Source organism: Anas platyrhynchos, chromosome 1 (genome assembly GCF_047663525.1).
Source record: "Anas platyrhynchos isolate ZD024472 breed Pekin duck chromosome 1, IASCAAS_PekinDuck_T2T, whole genome shotgun sequence".
In the NCBI taxonomy this organism is placed as follows: domain Eukaryota; kingdom Metazoa; phylum Chordata; class Aves; order Anseriformes; family Anatidae; genus Anas; species Anas platyrhynchos.
This window is the reverse complement of record NC_092587.1, coordinates 175493003-175507435: the sequence shown is the minus strand read 5'-3', so window position 1 is coordinate 175507435 and position 14433 is coordinate 175493003. Positions and strand designations below refer to the sequence as shown.

At 38.1% G+C, this 14433-nt stretch overlaps 1 protein-coding gene across 2 annotated transcripts in view; it reads left to right on the top strand.

Moving 5' to 3' along the window:
- Positions 1–14433, top strand: part of VWA8 (von Willebrand factor A domain containing 8) — a 188459-nt gene that overhangs the window by 120732 nt on the left and 53294 nt on the right. For both annotated transcript variants that reach the window (XM_072032521.1, XM_027472319.3), the window contains exons 29-34: positions 1654–1856; positions 8996–9112; positions 9596–9660; positions 9761–9886; positions 10497–10606; positions 12573–12727. In XM_072032521.1, the coding sequence (XP_071888622.1) occupies positions 1654–1856; positions 8996–9112; positions 9596–9660; positions 9761–9886; positions 10497–10606; positions 12573–12727 (776 nt within the window). The remainder of the gene's footprint in view (positions 1–1653; positions 1857–8995; positions 9113–9595; positions 9661–9760; positions 9887–10496; positions 10607–12572; positions 12728–14433) is intronic.

Here is a 14433-nt window from a genome sequence, read left to right as displayed (position 1 = left end):
ATACAAACCTTAAATCTTGCATAGTGCTATGCTTAAACTGATCAAAATTCTTTCCACTGAATCAAACCTGCCTTAGTTACTCATATTTATTATGTCCCAAAGTGAAATTGCATTAATAGGAATATTCATAAATATTTTTAGGGTTCATTTGGATGAGGGGGGATTGATTGTACCCTCAATAAGTTTGCAGATGATACCAAGTTGGGAGGTAGCTTCGAAGGGTGGACCTTCAGAGGGATCTGGATAGGCTGGACTGCTGAGCTGAGGCAAATGGGATGAGGTTTAATAAGGCCAAGTGCTGGGTCCTGCACTTTGGCCACAATAACCCCATGCAACTCTATAGGCTTGGGGCAGAGTGTCGAGAAGACTGTGAAGAAGAAAGGGACCTGGGAGTGTTGATCGATGCTCGGCTGAACATGAGCCAGCAGTGTGCCCCGGTGGCCATGAAGGCCAATGGCATCCTGGCCTGTATCAGCAATAGTGTAGCCAGCAGGAGCAGGGAGGTGATCGTCCCCCTTTACTCAGCTCTGGTGAGGCCACACCTCAAGTACTGTGTCCAGCTTTGGGCCCCTCACTACAAGGAGGACATCGAGGCCCTGGAGCGTGTCCAGAGAAGGACTACAATACTGGTGAGGGGTCTAGAGCACAAGTCTTATGAGGAGCAGCTGAGGGAGCTGGGGTTGTTTAGTCTGGAGAAGAGGAGGCTCAGGGTAGACCTCATTGCACTCTACAGCTTCCTGAAGGGAGGTTGTGATGACAAGGGGGTCGGCCTCTTCTTTCACATAACTAATGATAAGACTCAAGGAAATTGCCACAAGTTGCACTTGAGTAGATATAGATTAGATATCAGGAAAAACTTTTTCTCTCAAAGAGTGGTCGGGCACTGGAACAGCCTGACCAGGGAGGTGGTGGAGTCACCATCCCTCAGGGTGTTCAAGAAGCATCTGGACAAGATGCTATGAGATAGGATTTAGTAGCTTAGTGGGTAATACTGGTGATGGTTGGACTAGATGATCTTGTAGGTCCTTTCCAACCTTGTGTTTCTGTGATTCTCTTCTATGATTCTATGATTCATCATTAAACATGTCTAAACTTCACTGAGTATTATAAACAGATTGTTGATGATCGATACTAGAATGCTGCTTTTTCTGCCTGTATCCTGAGTTTCAAGTACATTTGGAAACTTTTATGACAGTGAAAGAGAAATTGCCTTGGTTTGATTTTAAGAATTCTCTCAAGTCCAGCTGGAAGTGCCAGACTTTCCACGAAGTTTGCATTTGTCCCATGTGTAAATAATGATTAAATATATTAATTGAAGGGGAGAATGGGATAGAGGAGGGAGAACCAAAATTATAAACAAACAAAATCTTTTAGACAGATGTTGTGTATACTGGCAGACACTGTAGTCGTATCTACAGAAATGTGCCTTGGACTACTTGTTTAAAGAGTTCGTAATGTTGTGGCAAGAATCTGCCTGTTAACATTTAGTTAGTATCAAGAGACCATTTATCTCTCTTGATCTCCCTGTGTGATGGTAATTGTCATGGTGGTAATTTTGCTGTACATTTTACTATATCTGCTTAGTTTATAATATATGTTTCCAAAATAACAATATGCGATATCAGAAGCCTTTCTGTTATTTTCCTCTTTCAGAAGATGAAGCTGAAAATGTTCTTTATGTTACTACTTGCAATCCTGTTGCCTTGTACTTCATGAATGTTTCTAGTAAGAATGGATCCTTTGTGGATTTCTATGACCTCTTCCCAAGAACAGTTGGAAATGTCTGGCAACCTTTTGTGACTGTGGCACCACTGGGAAATCCACTCAAAGGTCAAGTGCTTGTACATGAAGAGCAGGTAAAAAAAAAAACACCACCACCACTACCAGCAAAAACAACAAAACAAAACCCACACAACCAGCAAACTACAGCTAAAAGTTTGCTGATGAGTTAAATAGTGTCATAAAGTCAGAATCACTAAGGTAGTCTACCTCTGTAGATGGAAATAGCGTGGATAAGCCTATCCCCTTCTGAATGTACTTTTTTTCATTATACTCGAAGCCTGAGAGTTTCCTCAGCTTTAATATTTATGTATAGATTTTTCTCTTGCACTTTTTTGCTGATTTAAAAGAACCCATTATGTGTTTTGCATTATGTTGAGTTCTATCTGCTTATCTTAATTCTCTTGGCCTTTATGAGAGAAGGAAGATTGAGTTAAGTTCAGGAGTCTCAGTCAAGCAACATGCATTTGAAAAGTACAAAGCAAGCTGGTTTATTCCGTGAATTTAAGTTCTGCTCCGGTCTTGTCCCCTTTTTGCTTTTTGAGCAGTATATGAAAGAGACATTTTCTGAGTCACAATGTAAAATATTGCTTATATTTGCTTCACGCCACTATTTTTGGTTTGTTTTCTGAATCCTGGTATTTCTTATTCTGTAACATCTGAAGTACTGAGACTAGAAAGAAGGCTATGTAAGCCTTGACATTTAGTGTATCAGCAATGCAAATTTAGAACCACTGACGACTTTAGGGTTGGTTTGACTTGAATCCTTTTTTCAGAGTCAAGTAATGCATACTTTCCACATACTTTTGCCTTTCCATTACTATCAGTGACTGATGGGAACATTTCCAATTTAAAGTTTCTTTGCCAAAGAGTGAGAAGAGACAACAGTTAATAAAATGCTGCTGGTTAGTATTATTAATTTTTAATTAATATTTATCATTCTCTGTGTTACCTACCAGTCACAGTGGTTTGACATAAGCATTTAATGCGGTCGTTATTGTTGGTTGGTTCTTCCTTTTCATTTTGTTCTGAATTTCTTCTGCCCATTTTTCGGTAGGTAAGAGAAGCTAACTTAGCAGAGCTTTTCCTGCACTCAGTTGGGATTTAAGTAGTTTTCAGTCATTCCATAACTAGTGTCTCTGTGGTACTGTTGTTCCAGAAATATTTGTCAAGTGTTGATGGCACTTTCTGGCCCCAAATATGACAGTTAAGCTCAATACCTTATAAGAAACACAATTCTGCCTTTGGTAGAGCTGTGTATGCCTTCTTTAGTTTTGTCTTGGACGCTTTCCAGTGCCAACTGGAAAAATATGATTCTGAAGATACCTGCTTATCGCAATTGCCTGCGTGGTTGTCTTGAGCAGCTATAGAAGTATGATTTGGGTTATTTTGAGATGCACATGACAAATTTGTTCAGTTCTAAACAATCCTTGGCCTTTTTTGGCAAAGTCAATGCAGGAAACTGTAAAACAGATGGCAGTCTATCTTGTGTCTAAGAATGTTTAGAATGTCTCACACTTTTTAATATAAAGCCCAGCAAGCAATATTCTTTGCTTTCTAAGTCTTTGAAATTCCTACCATGAAAATAATTGTCCTGCTAGTTCATTTTTAACCAAATCACAGGAGGATTCAGTTTCAGCACGGAGGGTTTTATTAGAGGTTTGTCCGTGAAGCTTTAGACAGTTAATTAACTCTGTGACTGGTTTTGCCTGCTCTCATGGCATATATTTTTCAATGACAGTATGACTTACTCTGAAATAAAGATTGTTTTATGCTAGCTCAGTGCCCCTTTCCAGTTGACTTACATTGAGCTGTAACCTCCTGTTTTTTTCACGAAAGCTTGAATATTGTCAGTTTCTTAGCAAGTGCTAATTTGAACAAATCCTGTCTGAAAATAAGTATATTTATACTGCTGGAAAGCAATACAGAATTACAATATTCTGAATGCTTTACCTTAATCTTAGGACTCTTTACACAGTGTTAATACTAACATAGAGTTTACTGAGTGTGAAAGTGTGCTTCATTAAACTACACACTTGATTGCAAATTGTATTGCATTGTATACTTAGGACACCATTCAAAAGTTATTTTAGATGTATCAAGTAACTTAAGTAAGTGTCTTCTACAGAAAAAAAAATGCAAAATGCTTCTCTTGTGTATTTCATATTCATATCCACGGACACCATTAGTAATATATTTGCAATTGCTTTTTAAATGAGGCACCAAAGCATAGATCAGCCAAATACACCTGTTATACTCTTCACAGCCACTGCAATCCTTCCTAATGTTAGGGCTTGTGATGCAATCTCTGTGTTTCTAATTCCTACTTAATTGAAAGATTGATTCTCAAGTAGTTTAATTCTCCCACTTGGAGCCTAGGTTTTATTTATACCCAGCGCTTCCTGCAGCGGAACCATGGAGAACTTCTGTGCTTTCATGGTGCACCTGTGAAATGAGGTGGATAAAGGTGGTACAAAAGAAAATTCATCCCGGCTAAGCTGAAGCACAGTTAATTCCTTCTGGAGGTGCCTTTCTCTTTCCATTGGCTACAGAAGGAGCCTGGACAGCTAGAATAGTCGAGATGCTTGCCTTTGGGTCACTGGCAGAGACCACTGGCAACCTTAACCTCAGAATTTGCAACATTCACATATTAATACAAGTAGATCAGTGGTACATCTATATTTTGGGCAAGGCTCCAAGGATTAGCTACTTGTGCTAAGGGTGCATCGAACAGGTCTGCAAGAAAAACAAGAAACCTAAATGGTGTGTGATGCTTTAGAGATTTGTCTGTATGTACTTGCAAAAAGACCAAGAAGTATTAAGTATATTTGTAGAAATCAGAAGTTGCATTTATAAAAATTAAAAGAAGTCCACTGGACAGATGATATTTCATAAGTCCACTAATTAAGCAATATCAAAAGCTATGAAGTTTTTCCAATTTCTTTGCTTTAATAAAGCTCTTTGGAGATAAATGTTTATGACTACGTAATAGAAAAGAATAATTTGAAATGGATGATAACTGCTGGAAAGGACGAGATGATGATATTGCAGCTCTTCAAATAAGCTTGTGATTTATTTCTCAGATATTACATCCATCTGGATGCAGTAGGGCCCTCCAGTAAAATAAAATGAAAATCACCATTCCTTCCTGTCCTTTTAAATAAAATTTTACTAAAACTTAACTTCTTGGGGATTTAATTCAATTGTACAAATCAGAGATTTATTTGCTTTTAAGCCATCTCTTCATCTTCTAGGAAGAAAGGCTAGATGATACTGTTCCACCCAGTGGCCATTCATCTCAGTGAGAACAGCCTATTTTGACTCCATTTTTTGTTTGTTTAAACTGAGCTGATAGTTTTTAAAAAGACTCTTCTGAAATCTCAGAGGTCATTTCTTTATGAGGTGGAAATTGCAATGTAAAGGAGAAATACTCATCTTATTAAAGTAGTGACGCCTTTGCTCTGTTCTTCCCATAAGTACTCCAGTTCTTCCCATAAGTATTCCAGTAGAAATACTTCTATTTCCTATAAAGGAAATGCCTGCCCTTTTCCCTTTTTTCTCTCTTTTTATTTTTTTTTCCTTTTTCCCCTTTTTTCACCCTTTTTCCCTTTTTATTCCTCTTCTCTTCTCTTCTCTTCTCTTCTCTTCTCTTCTCTTCTCTTCTCTTCTCTTCTCTTCTCTTCTCTTCTCTTCTCTTCTCTTCTCTTCTCTTCTCTTCTCTTCTCTTCTCTTCTCTTCTCTTCTCTTCTCTTCTCTTCTCTTCTCTTCTTTTTCCTTTTTTTTCCCCTTTTTCTTTCTACACCTTTTGCTTTTACCACTCGGAAAGATAGCTAGTGCAGCAGGGAAAGAATTTTGATAAGCTTTAGATGTGATTTAAATGGGACATGTATAAGAAGTATAAGAAGAAAATTCATATTGAGAATTGATTTGTCTATAAATTAACTGCACGCTTCCTTTTTTTCTTACAAGTACTTTGCACTGTTGAAAGGCTACAGCTAGACCGACAGTAGCCCACAGTCTGCCTCAGTGAGCACAATGAACTTTGCCCAGGCAGTGTCCTGCCAGCATCCTTTAACTCTGCTTTTATCTTTCTCTGTCGGGAAGTGGGATAGGAAGGGAGGGAAGTGCTTTTCCCTGTCCCACGTGCTGCTGGAGCTCTTTGTCGAAACTCTCAGATAGCATGTGGTGAGAGAGGGAGTGTGTGACATAGGAGCTGACAGGGATCCACCTCACTCATTGCATGTAAACATCCTTTAAAAGAAGACTGTTTTTAACTGCTTGTGATCTAGACTGAAATACAAGTGGGAACCTGCGAATGGAAGGACTTACAACCCACTAGCAGTAATGTCTGAAACCTCTTATCCCCGTGGTAGTCTGATACATGCACTCAGGAAAAGGATGTACTCTTTCAAAACTAGCGGACAGTACTTCTCACCTTTTTGTATCTTAAAAAAGACAGTTTTGTATCTTAAAAAGATGTTGGTTTTTTTTTGTAAGCACAAAGCTCATCTCTCTATTTGCTGTCCTCCATATTCCGAAATTTCTAGGGCAATCAAGTCTCCCAAAGTATCTGAAAGACACCATTCACATTAATTAGAAGGTCAATAATCTACCTGCATGCATTTCTCTACCTTTGAAGGTTTGATGGTTTGAGCACCCTGCCATAAGTTCTTACGCAGAGTTTTATCACTTAGACCTAATGAACAATGGGATAGGTCTACGTCTGTGCCTACACTGCCTTGTGTTCATGCCTAACATATACAGTGTCAGGATTGTTATGGGTGTGCTACTCAAGAGGTCATAGAGTGGCACTGTTAAAAAAAAAGATGCTTGTGGGACTCAAGGCAAGGTGAGTGCACACTGTCCAGAGCTAAAAATCAGCCTCAGCTGAAGCTGACAGCAAAGAAGAGTGTTAACAAGCTTGCTTGCTCAAGACATCAGCATCGAGGGCAGAAGAGAATGAAACTCAGAGAGTTATCATGAGGAGAAGAACACCAAAGGGTAAAACTGAGTTGTTTATGCTGTCCTACTCCGAAATTGAAATTTATCATTTTCCCTAACTCCGCGCTGTCTGTAAGACCGTAAGGACCAACTTCCCATACCAGCAAAGTGAAATCATAGCCCTGCTTGGTTTAAGGACTTTTAAGAGGAAAATGCTCGCTAAAATAAAGCCAGCAGTAAGGAAAGGGAAACTTTGCAGTAACTAAAAATAAAGGCACGGCACTTCATGAGATTGGTTATTGCATCTGTCCAAAGTTTGGAATTCCAGACATCGGGGTCGGGAGGTCGCCCAAAGGTTACTTTTCTCCCAGTCAAGAACAAACACAGCGGAATTGCACAGCACCGTCTTTTCCCAGCCCACTTGAAGAGTTGCCAGAGCTGCTTTTGGACGTGTTCGCAAGTGACGCAAAATTCTATTCTTACACACAGACAGAATATACATCAGTCACTTAGCACAGAAGGAAACGATTAACATCAAAAGGGGTGGAGTGGAGAGGCTTTTTATATTACCAACTACTCTCATAAATTCAGCGCTAAGTGGAAGAATGTACTTGATTCATACGTGTCCTTTATCTCATGGAGAAGGCTAATACATCTCTTCGGTTCAGCAGTGCTATTGCAGAATTATATAAATAAAACCAACGTTTTGGCAGAAAACCAACATCCAAAGCAAATGCCCTTTTTCTTTTTTTTTCCCTCGAACCGCATTTCTATAATTTTGGTTTGTAATGCATAAGCAAACTTCTTTTTTTAGTAGTATTGAACTCCAGCTGAAATTCCCAAATGCTCCAAATAACATGGTAATATTTTAAATGCTTTACCATATTTAGCTTCAAATGACTGTCATTATTGAATAAAGTTAATTCTCTCAAATAATCCTAGCGAAAATATGAAGCCTACCCCAAAAGAACAAAAACACTGTGACTCAGATTGTTTGTATTTGTTTTATTTAGGACAATTTTGTGGGAATTTATGTTTTGCTCCCTTAACGTCTTTCGTGCGTTATTGCAGATGTTGTACGTAGACAGTTTACTTTTAGTAAGCCTTAGCAGAACCTAGTGTTTCCTTGAATGGCAAACAAAAAGCTCAACCCAAGACTTAATTAACTTCTTCTTATGTACCTTTTAAAGTTCATTTGATGCAGTTAAGGTTGCCCCTGAATGGTTGTTCTCTTGAATTCTTAAACCCATTAGGAGCAGCTATAGTACTACGTAAAAAGACACCTTTAAAATGACCCTGCAAGAAAAGCAAGTTCACCAAGTTGTGTATTTTCAGTGTCAGGTGCATTCATCCATGGCAGCCACTCCAGACTTGGCTGCAGCACCTCACACAGAGTGGATCAGCTCCATGCGATGCGTGGGTCGCAGAACTGGACACAAGCTGCAGCAGCCAGGGAAAGCATCACTGACATACTGTGGTCTCTTCCCCGTGCATGACCTGGGGCTGACAAGGGGAAATATTGTTCACGCTCCCCATCATCTGACATGATGTGTTAACCCTGGGGCACTGAGTAACAATCTGAGAAATCTGAAGAGGTTTAATATTTAGCATGCCACCTTTTCATGTTTTATGTGGAGGACACTTGCCCCACTCTGTTCAGTGTCCTGTCCTTGATATGGATCCTCTAGAGTCATCCTGCTGTCCTGCAGCAGCATCCTCCCTCTGATACTGTAAGCTCCTTGAGCATGCAGGTCACAGAAGGATTTTTGCACACTGGGATTTTTAATAGGCTCCAAGGTATCTGAAGTATGAACCTTGGCAAGAATATACTGAGTCAGTTCTCTTCTCACCAGTTTTTCACCTTCAATGTAATTCAAGCAATGGATACTTTAGAGTAATGCTAAGGAAACATAAAAACTGAAACTAAATGTTTTAGTGGCTTGACAAAGCAGAACTGATATGTCTTTCATATGTAGCTGACTACAGCTTAAACACATAACCCATACTGGTCTAACTTCTAGAGTTTATGCAGAAGCTGTATAGATAAAACACTATGGAAAAACTGAAATATCATTCCATCTTTTTTATATTACGTAACCTGAACAATTATATTTCTCCATGAGCTTTGAAATTGAACCAAGATCGAGCCTACGTTTACCAACAAAGTCTGGGTCATCTTTTCGAAATGACCTAGGTCACTAGAGTGCTTCAAACAGATTTATTGTAGTCTCTTAAATGGGCTTGAGATGTACGCAGATCTGCTTCTCGTTTACAGAGCAATGTTGTGTTGTTGCTGGATACAAACAACGGTGCCCTTCGCCGACTTTTGCTCTCGCCAGATGATCAGGAGTCTCCGAAGAGAACGTCTTGGTGGAGCAGCAAGGAGGAGACGGTGAGGAGTAACACCTGCCTCTATTATACTGTTTTTGTTGGAAATCAAAACTCAGTATTGGAAAAACTGCTCCAGGATTGTTTTGCTTTTACTGTTTGTGGGGGCACAAGCACTTAATTGTTTACACTTCTGTATGTTTAAATGCCTTCGATGGAAAACAGCATTGTTATGGAGTAGTGACATCAAAGATATAAATAAGTCATATTGTCTGTGGATATGTATCTTTAAAACCTCCCTCTTTGGAACTAGAGCTGGGAATAACAGAACATTTTGTTACAAGGGATTATGTCCAAAATAATGAACTAAATTATGATGCAATTATAGGACTTGGGACAAGACAGGCTAGATAGCATTTTGAAAGGTAATTAATGGAGTGAGTTATTCCAAGTGAAGGAAAAATGGAGTACACTTTGAGAGGAGTCAGGGAAACTCACTGGGACTAATCTAACAAACCCTAATTGCTGTATGACGTGTTTTGTACAGAGCAGCTACAAGATGTGCCGAGAGTTTTCACACAAAAACTGGCTGGTGTTCTACAAAGAAGAAGGGTGAGATTTAAATTATATGCTTGTATTATACTGATTTATAATGGATCACCTCATATACATACCTATCTAATTATTCTTTTCTTGGCTTCTAATTTTACAGGAACCGTCTTATCGTGCTGGACGTATTAGAGGGCCAAACTCACACCATCTCACTTCCAATCAATCTGAAATCTGTCTTCCTCGTGGCTGAAGACCGGTGGCTCTTGGTGGAAAGTGGAACAAATAAGTTAGTTAAACCCGATTTTCTTGATTCATTATGTCTTGTTCATGTCTGGTTTATGTTCAGGAGTTTTGCTCCTGGTCTCAGAGTTGTTTCTTCAATTTGTAAGAATAACTAGACTTAAACAGTTGGTGTTTTACTTGGTAAAAGTGCAGATAGGCTTGTAGAGCAGGAACCCTACAGGACATGCCTGCATGCACACCTCTGAAAATCTAGGCTAGATTTAACTGTATGCGTGTTTTACTGAGGTGGTGTCGATCTTTAGCAATTAGATTGTTGGTGGATTTGGCTTTGGAAATACAGCCACATAGTCCAGAGTTAGTGCCTACTTGCTTTACTTCCTAGTCACATGAAAGAAATATTACTCTTCTTTCTTAAATTTATATAAATGCACAGCAGATAAAAGTATGTAAATACTTACCAGAAGATAAATCTGCCTCTGGTTGGCTTACCCTCTCCTGTCTCACATGCGTTTGGTAAATCATAGTTTTAGAAAAAGGTGTTGATAACCTTGTTTACATGAATGTAGAATCTTTCTGCTGTTTCAGAAAATAAAAGTCCTTGTTTAGAGTTACAAGTTTAATCCGGAATTACTATAAATGTGTATCCTTTACAGGAAATTTCTTTTAACCAAGCGTGCTCATATGGAGGCTGAAGACAGTGAGGTTTGCCAGCTGTATGCATTGAATGAAGAGCCAGCTGACATGGGATTTGGCTTAACAACGGGTATTGAATGCAAGCTTGGCTTGTTCTTTTTTTTTTTTTTTTAATCATTTCTGTGTTTGCAGCTGCACAAACAAGGCTCTTTGCTTTAAAGGTCTGGGTAACCTTCTCTCAGATTCTCTTTTTGTCCTACCCTTATCGTGCTTGGTTAATAATAACTTTCCAAAAAGCGTGGTAAATTCCATGCTTAAACTTCAGGTTGTTTGAGTAAAGCATTTAAGACCTTCAGTCATGGACTTTTAGGAAATGTACAAGCATAGAAAATGGAAAATGAAAAAAGATGACTAGGCAGTTATTAGCACATAGAAGGGACCAAATATATTGATGAGCCCAATCTGTATACTGTTGTAAATCTATTACACATGCTCAGATGAGCTAGAAAACATTGTCTAGCATTTTTTGAAAATACAAAGACCTCCTGTTAAAACCTAACAGAAGTCACTGATCATAAAGATCTGCAGAAAGTGTGCACCATCACACCTATGTTAAAAGATAGGAGGAATTTGCTCCGTAGAATTCCCAGATGCTGCTAGGAAATGAAGCGTGTCTTATGGTACAGAAGAAGGCAAAAATCCCCAGTGGTCATCATTCTGCTTGTCTGCAGATCTGGTGATACTTTCAACCCTGAGCACCTGATCAAGGTGCACAAAATCTTTAGTTTGCCTTGTTTAATAGCACTAGAAGTATGTGTGCATCCCACCTGACAGTTTATAGGCTTTGACCTGTCTCCAGTGTGTCTGAGAGAGGCAGAGGAAAAAAAAAAAAAAAAAGAAATCGCTGTATTTTTTTTTAAAGAGGGAGAAATTTCTTCCTGATCCTTGAGGCTAGCTTAAGTCTGAAGAATGAGATTAGCGTGGCATAAACATGATACAAGCAAATATTATTGGCAAGCAACAAATAAGGCTTATTTTTTACATAAACAGCAACAAATTGGATACCAAGTAGTCTTATCACAGCTTAAATATCTAGGATCCTTTTTATCTTTTGTATAGTTTACTCTATCAAATTATCAAGCTCCATCAGAGCACAGTAGTTTCCTTCCTCTTACTGCCTTATTTAGAAACCATTATAGAGTATCATTCCTTAGATGGGTAGAAGCCTTACTACAATTTCCAGTCTCAAAGTATTTGTGGACAGTGTATTGCTGCATGCTTTTTGTGCCTTATTTATCCTTTGTTATGTTATTTTTCTAATATGAAAGGCTATCATATTCCCTCTCCACTTTTTTTCCTACTCATCCAGCAAACCCAGAATGTATTATCTTCAGCCTGTTATTGTTTGAGGCAGAACCTGTGGCAGGAGAAAAGGTAGACTGGTGTGGGTTTTCCACTGACCCACATTCATTCATCCTGTGAGAGAGGAAAGATTTTGTCCTGCTACTGGGTAAAGGAGATGCTGCAGAACTAGAGATCAGGGGTTCTGACTGTTTGTAATATCAGGCAAGGTAAAGGGCTGTTATAGTTGCACAGAATAAAATTTAGTTTTCCTTAGCTTGAAGAAAAAGAAAACTAGACCATTATTTACCAGAAAAGTGTTACTAATAGCATTATTTAAAGTGAAAAGACAAAAAGACGGCCACCAAGAAATGTCAAATTGACAAATACCTGTACAAACCTACATTTTGCCTTTTTGTGCACATGCATTAAAACAACCTTTAATGAGATCACATGCTGTTATATGCCATAGACTGTGTCTCATTTGTGCAATAGAGGGCAAAATTAAGTGGTATAAGCAAATACAAAACTAATTATTTCCTGATTTTAAGTGTTTAACTTCACAAAAATAACATTATTTCCTGACTTTTTTTTTTTCTTTTTTATAGTATAGTATAATCAAATCTTCAGCTTGTTAGTAAGTTTATCCTCAAAGTAGCAGCAATGATTAGTGCTCAGCACTCATGTAGTTAATATTGTTTTCTATTGCACATCTGGATTAAATGACTTTCATTTTGTTTAATTTCCCTGTTTAGCATCAGAACTGAGTGTGCCGCATGCAGTTTCAAGTGACCAGCTATCTTCAGAAAACCTCAGTGCAGCTGTTGGACAAAAGATCAGCTCCCCCAACAGGATTTTCTCAGATGAACATAATTACGCTACTATTGTTATTGGTTTCCCAGACCTCTTGGTAAATACTCAGCATTATTACACAATGATGTAATATGATCTCATTTATTCTGTAACCAGTTAAATACCTGTTTACCAAATGATAGAGAAGAAGGGAATGACAGTAAATGGTACGTTCATGGTAAATCACTTGTTAGGACAGTCTAATCTAAAAGGGTTTCATTGGAGTTTGAAATAATAAGAAACTGGGCAAGATATTGTGTACCACAGACAAAATTCACTGTAGGTAAGCTGCAGGTGGTGCTTCTAGAAGACTATCTTATAAATTGTGTTTGGTTTTTTGTTTGTTTTTAAATATAACCACTGAGAAAAATGATATCAGCATCATTTTGAACTGTTCAATATGAACTTTTTGTTCAGTGTCCAGCAGCTAGCAAACCTCTAGATTTAAGAAAAAGAAAAAGATGCAGAAAATGGTAACAAAACTGCCCACAATCACTATTTAATGAAATGGCTAAGTATAAATACCACATGTAATCCTGCCTACTTTGTATCCAAAAGTTTTGTGACACAAATAGAAAAGGACCAGAAAAGAAAGTGAAACTTAATGGTGCAATAATTAATGCTGTTGCAAGGATTAGAGGTAAACACAGGGAAGATAACAGTGGTATGTTTAATACTTACATTTACTGTCTGTTGAAATACATAAGAGGTGATGTGTTTAATAGATTGGGCCAAATTAGAAAATTTAGCTCTTAATGGGCATGAATTTTGGGAAAAGCCAAATAATAGAAGAAAATACCTTGAAACCCAGGAAGGTTCAGAAATATGTCTTTGATAATAAAACATTCCCTGTGACTTAGCAGTTTGCTTTTGAGTTTTACCTGATTTGGATTTATATTATTATGAGAATGAATACACTAGCTTTTCATAATATGAAAAGTATATTCATTATATATCGTATATTCGTATAACCATTATAAATAGATGCAAGGGACAACAGATGCAGGACAAGGGAGATAGTCTGGAGGAGGGAGTGCTAGAGGTGCTACACACCTCTGTACTAATACTGGTGACAAAACACTTTGTTCTCCTTGATTTAGACTAGGGGCCTGTCTTTCCTTACATGAATATGTAAATGTGAATGCAAGGAGGGTGGAACAACTCTTCTGATTCAGACCTCTAAGTTCAGGTGTTAGTGGTATAGGAGTTTATCACATATGAGCAAGGTATCTAAGCTCTCATTCATAGAAGTAGTTCTCAGCTGACCAAATGTAGAAGCCTTCTTCAAGATCAGATGATTCACTCTCTAGGCTCTACTGACTGTAGAGAAAGATGAAGCACGGTTTGGATATGTGCACCCCTACACTTTTGTCTTTAAACCTGGACCAAATCATAGCCTTAATATCTACCTTTAAATTTATTAACTAAAGTATGTTTGCATTTATCTACACTAGTGAAAACCTAGGTTATGGTAAAAGTTCATTTTAGAGTTTGCTTCCAGATTAGTGCTTTTTTTAGTGTTCCTGGTGCAATGATTAAAAAAAAAAAAAGTTGATTCAACTTTAGATCTTCAAAGAGTCTGAATTCTTAAAGCTTGTATAGATCTACTGTTTTTTCACTCCTTACAAGAGTTTTTAATGACAAAATAATCCAGGTCTTTTTCTTGTCATATCAGGTAACCACTGTAGCTGCATTTGATCTGAAATTAGACAGAAAGTGGACCTTACTAAGGAATATTTTTTCTTAGGCTCAATTATAGTAACT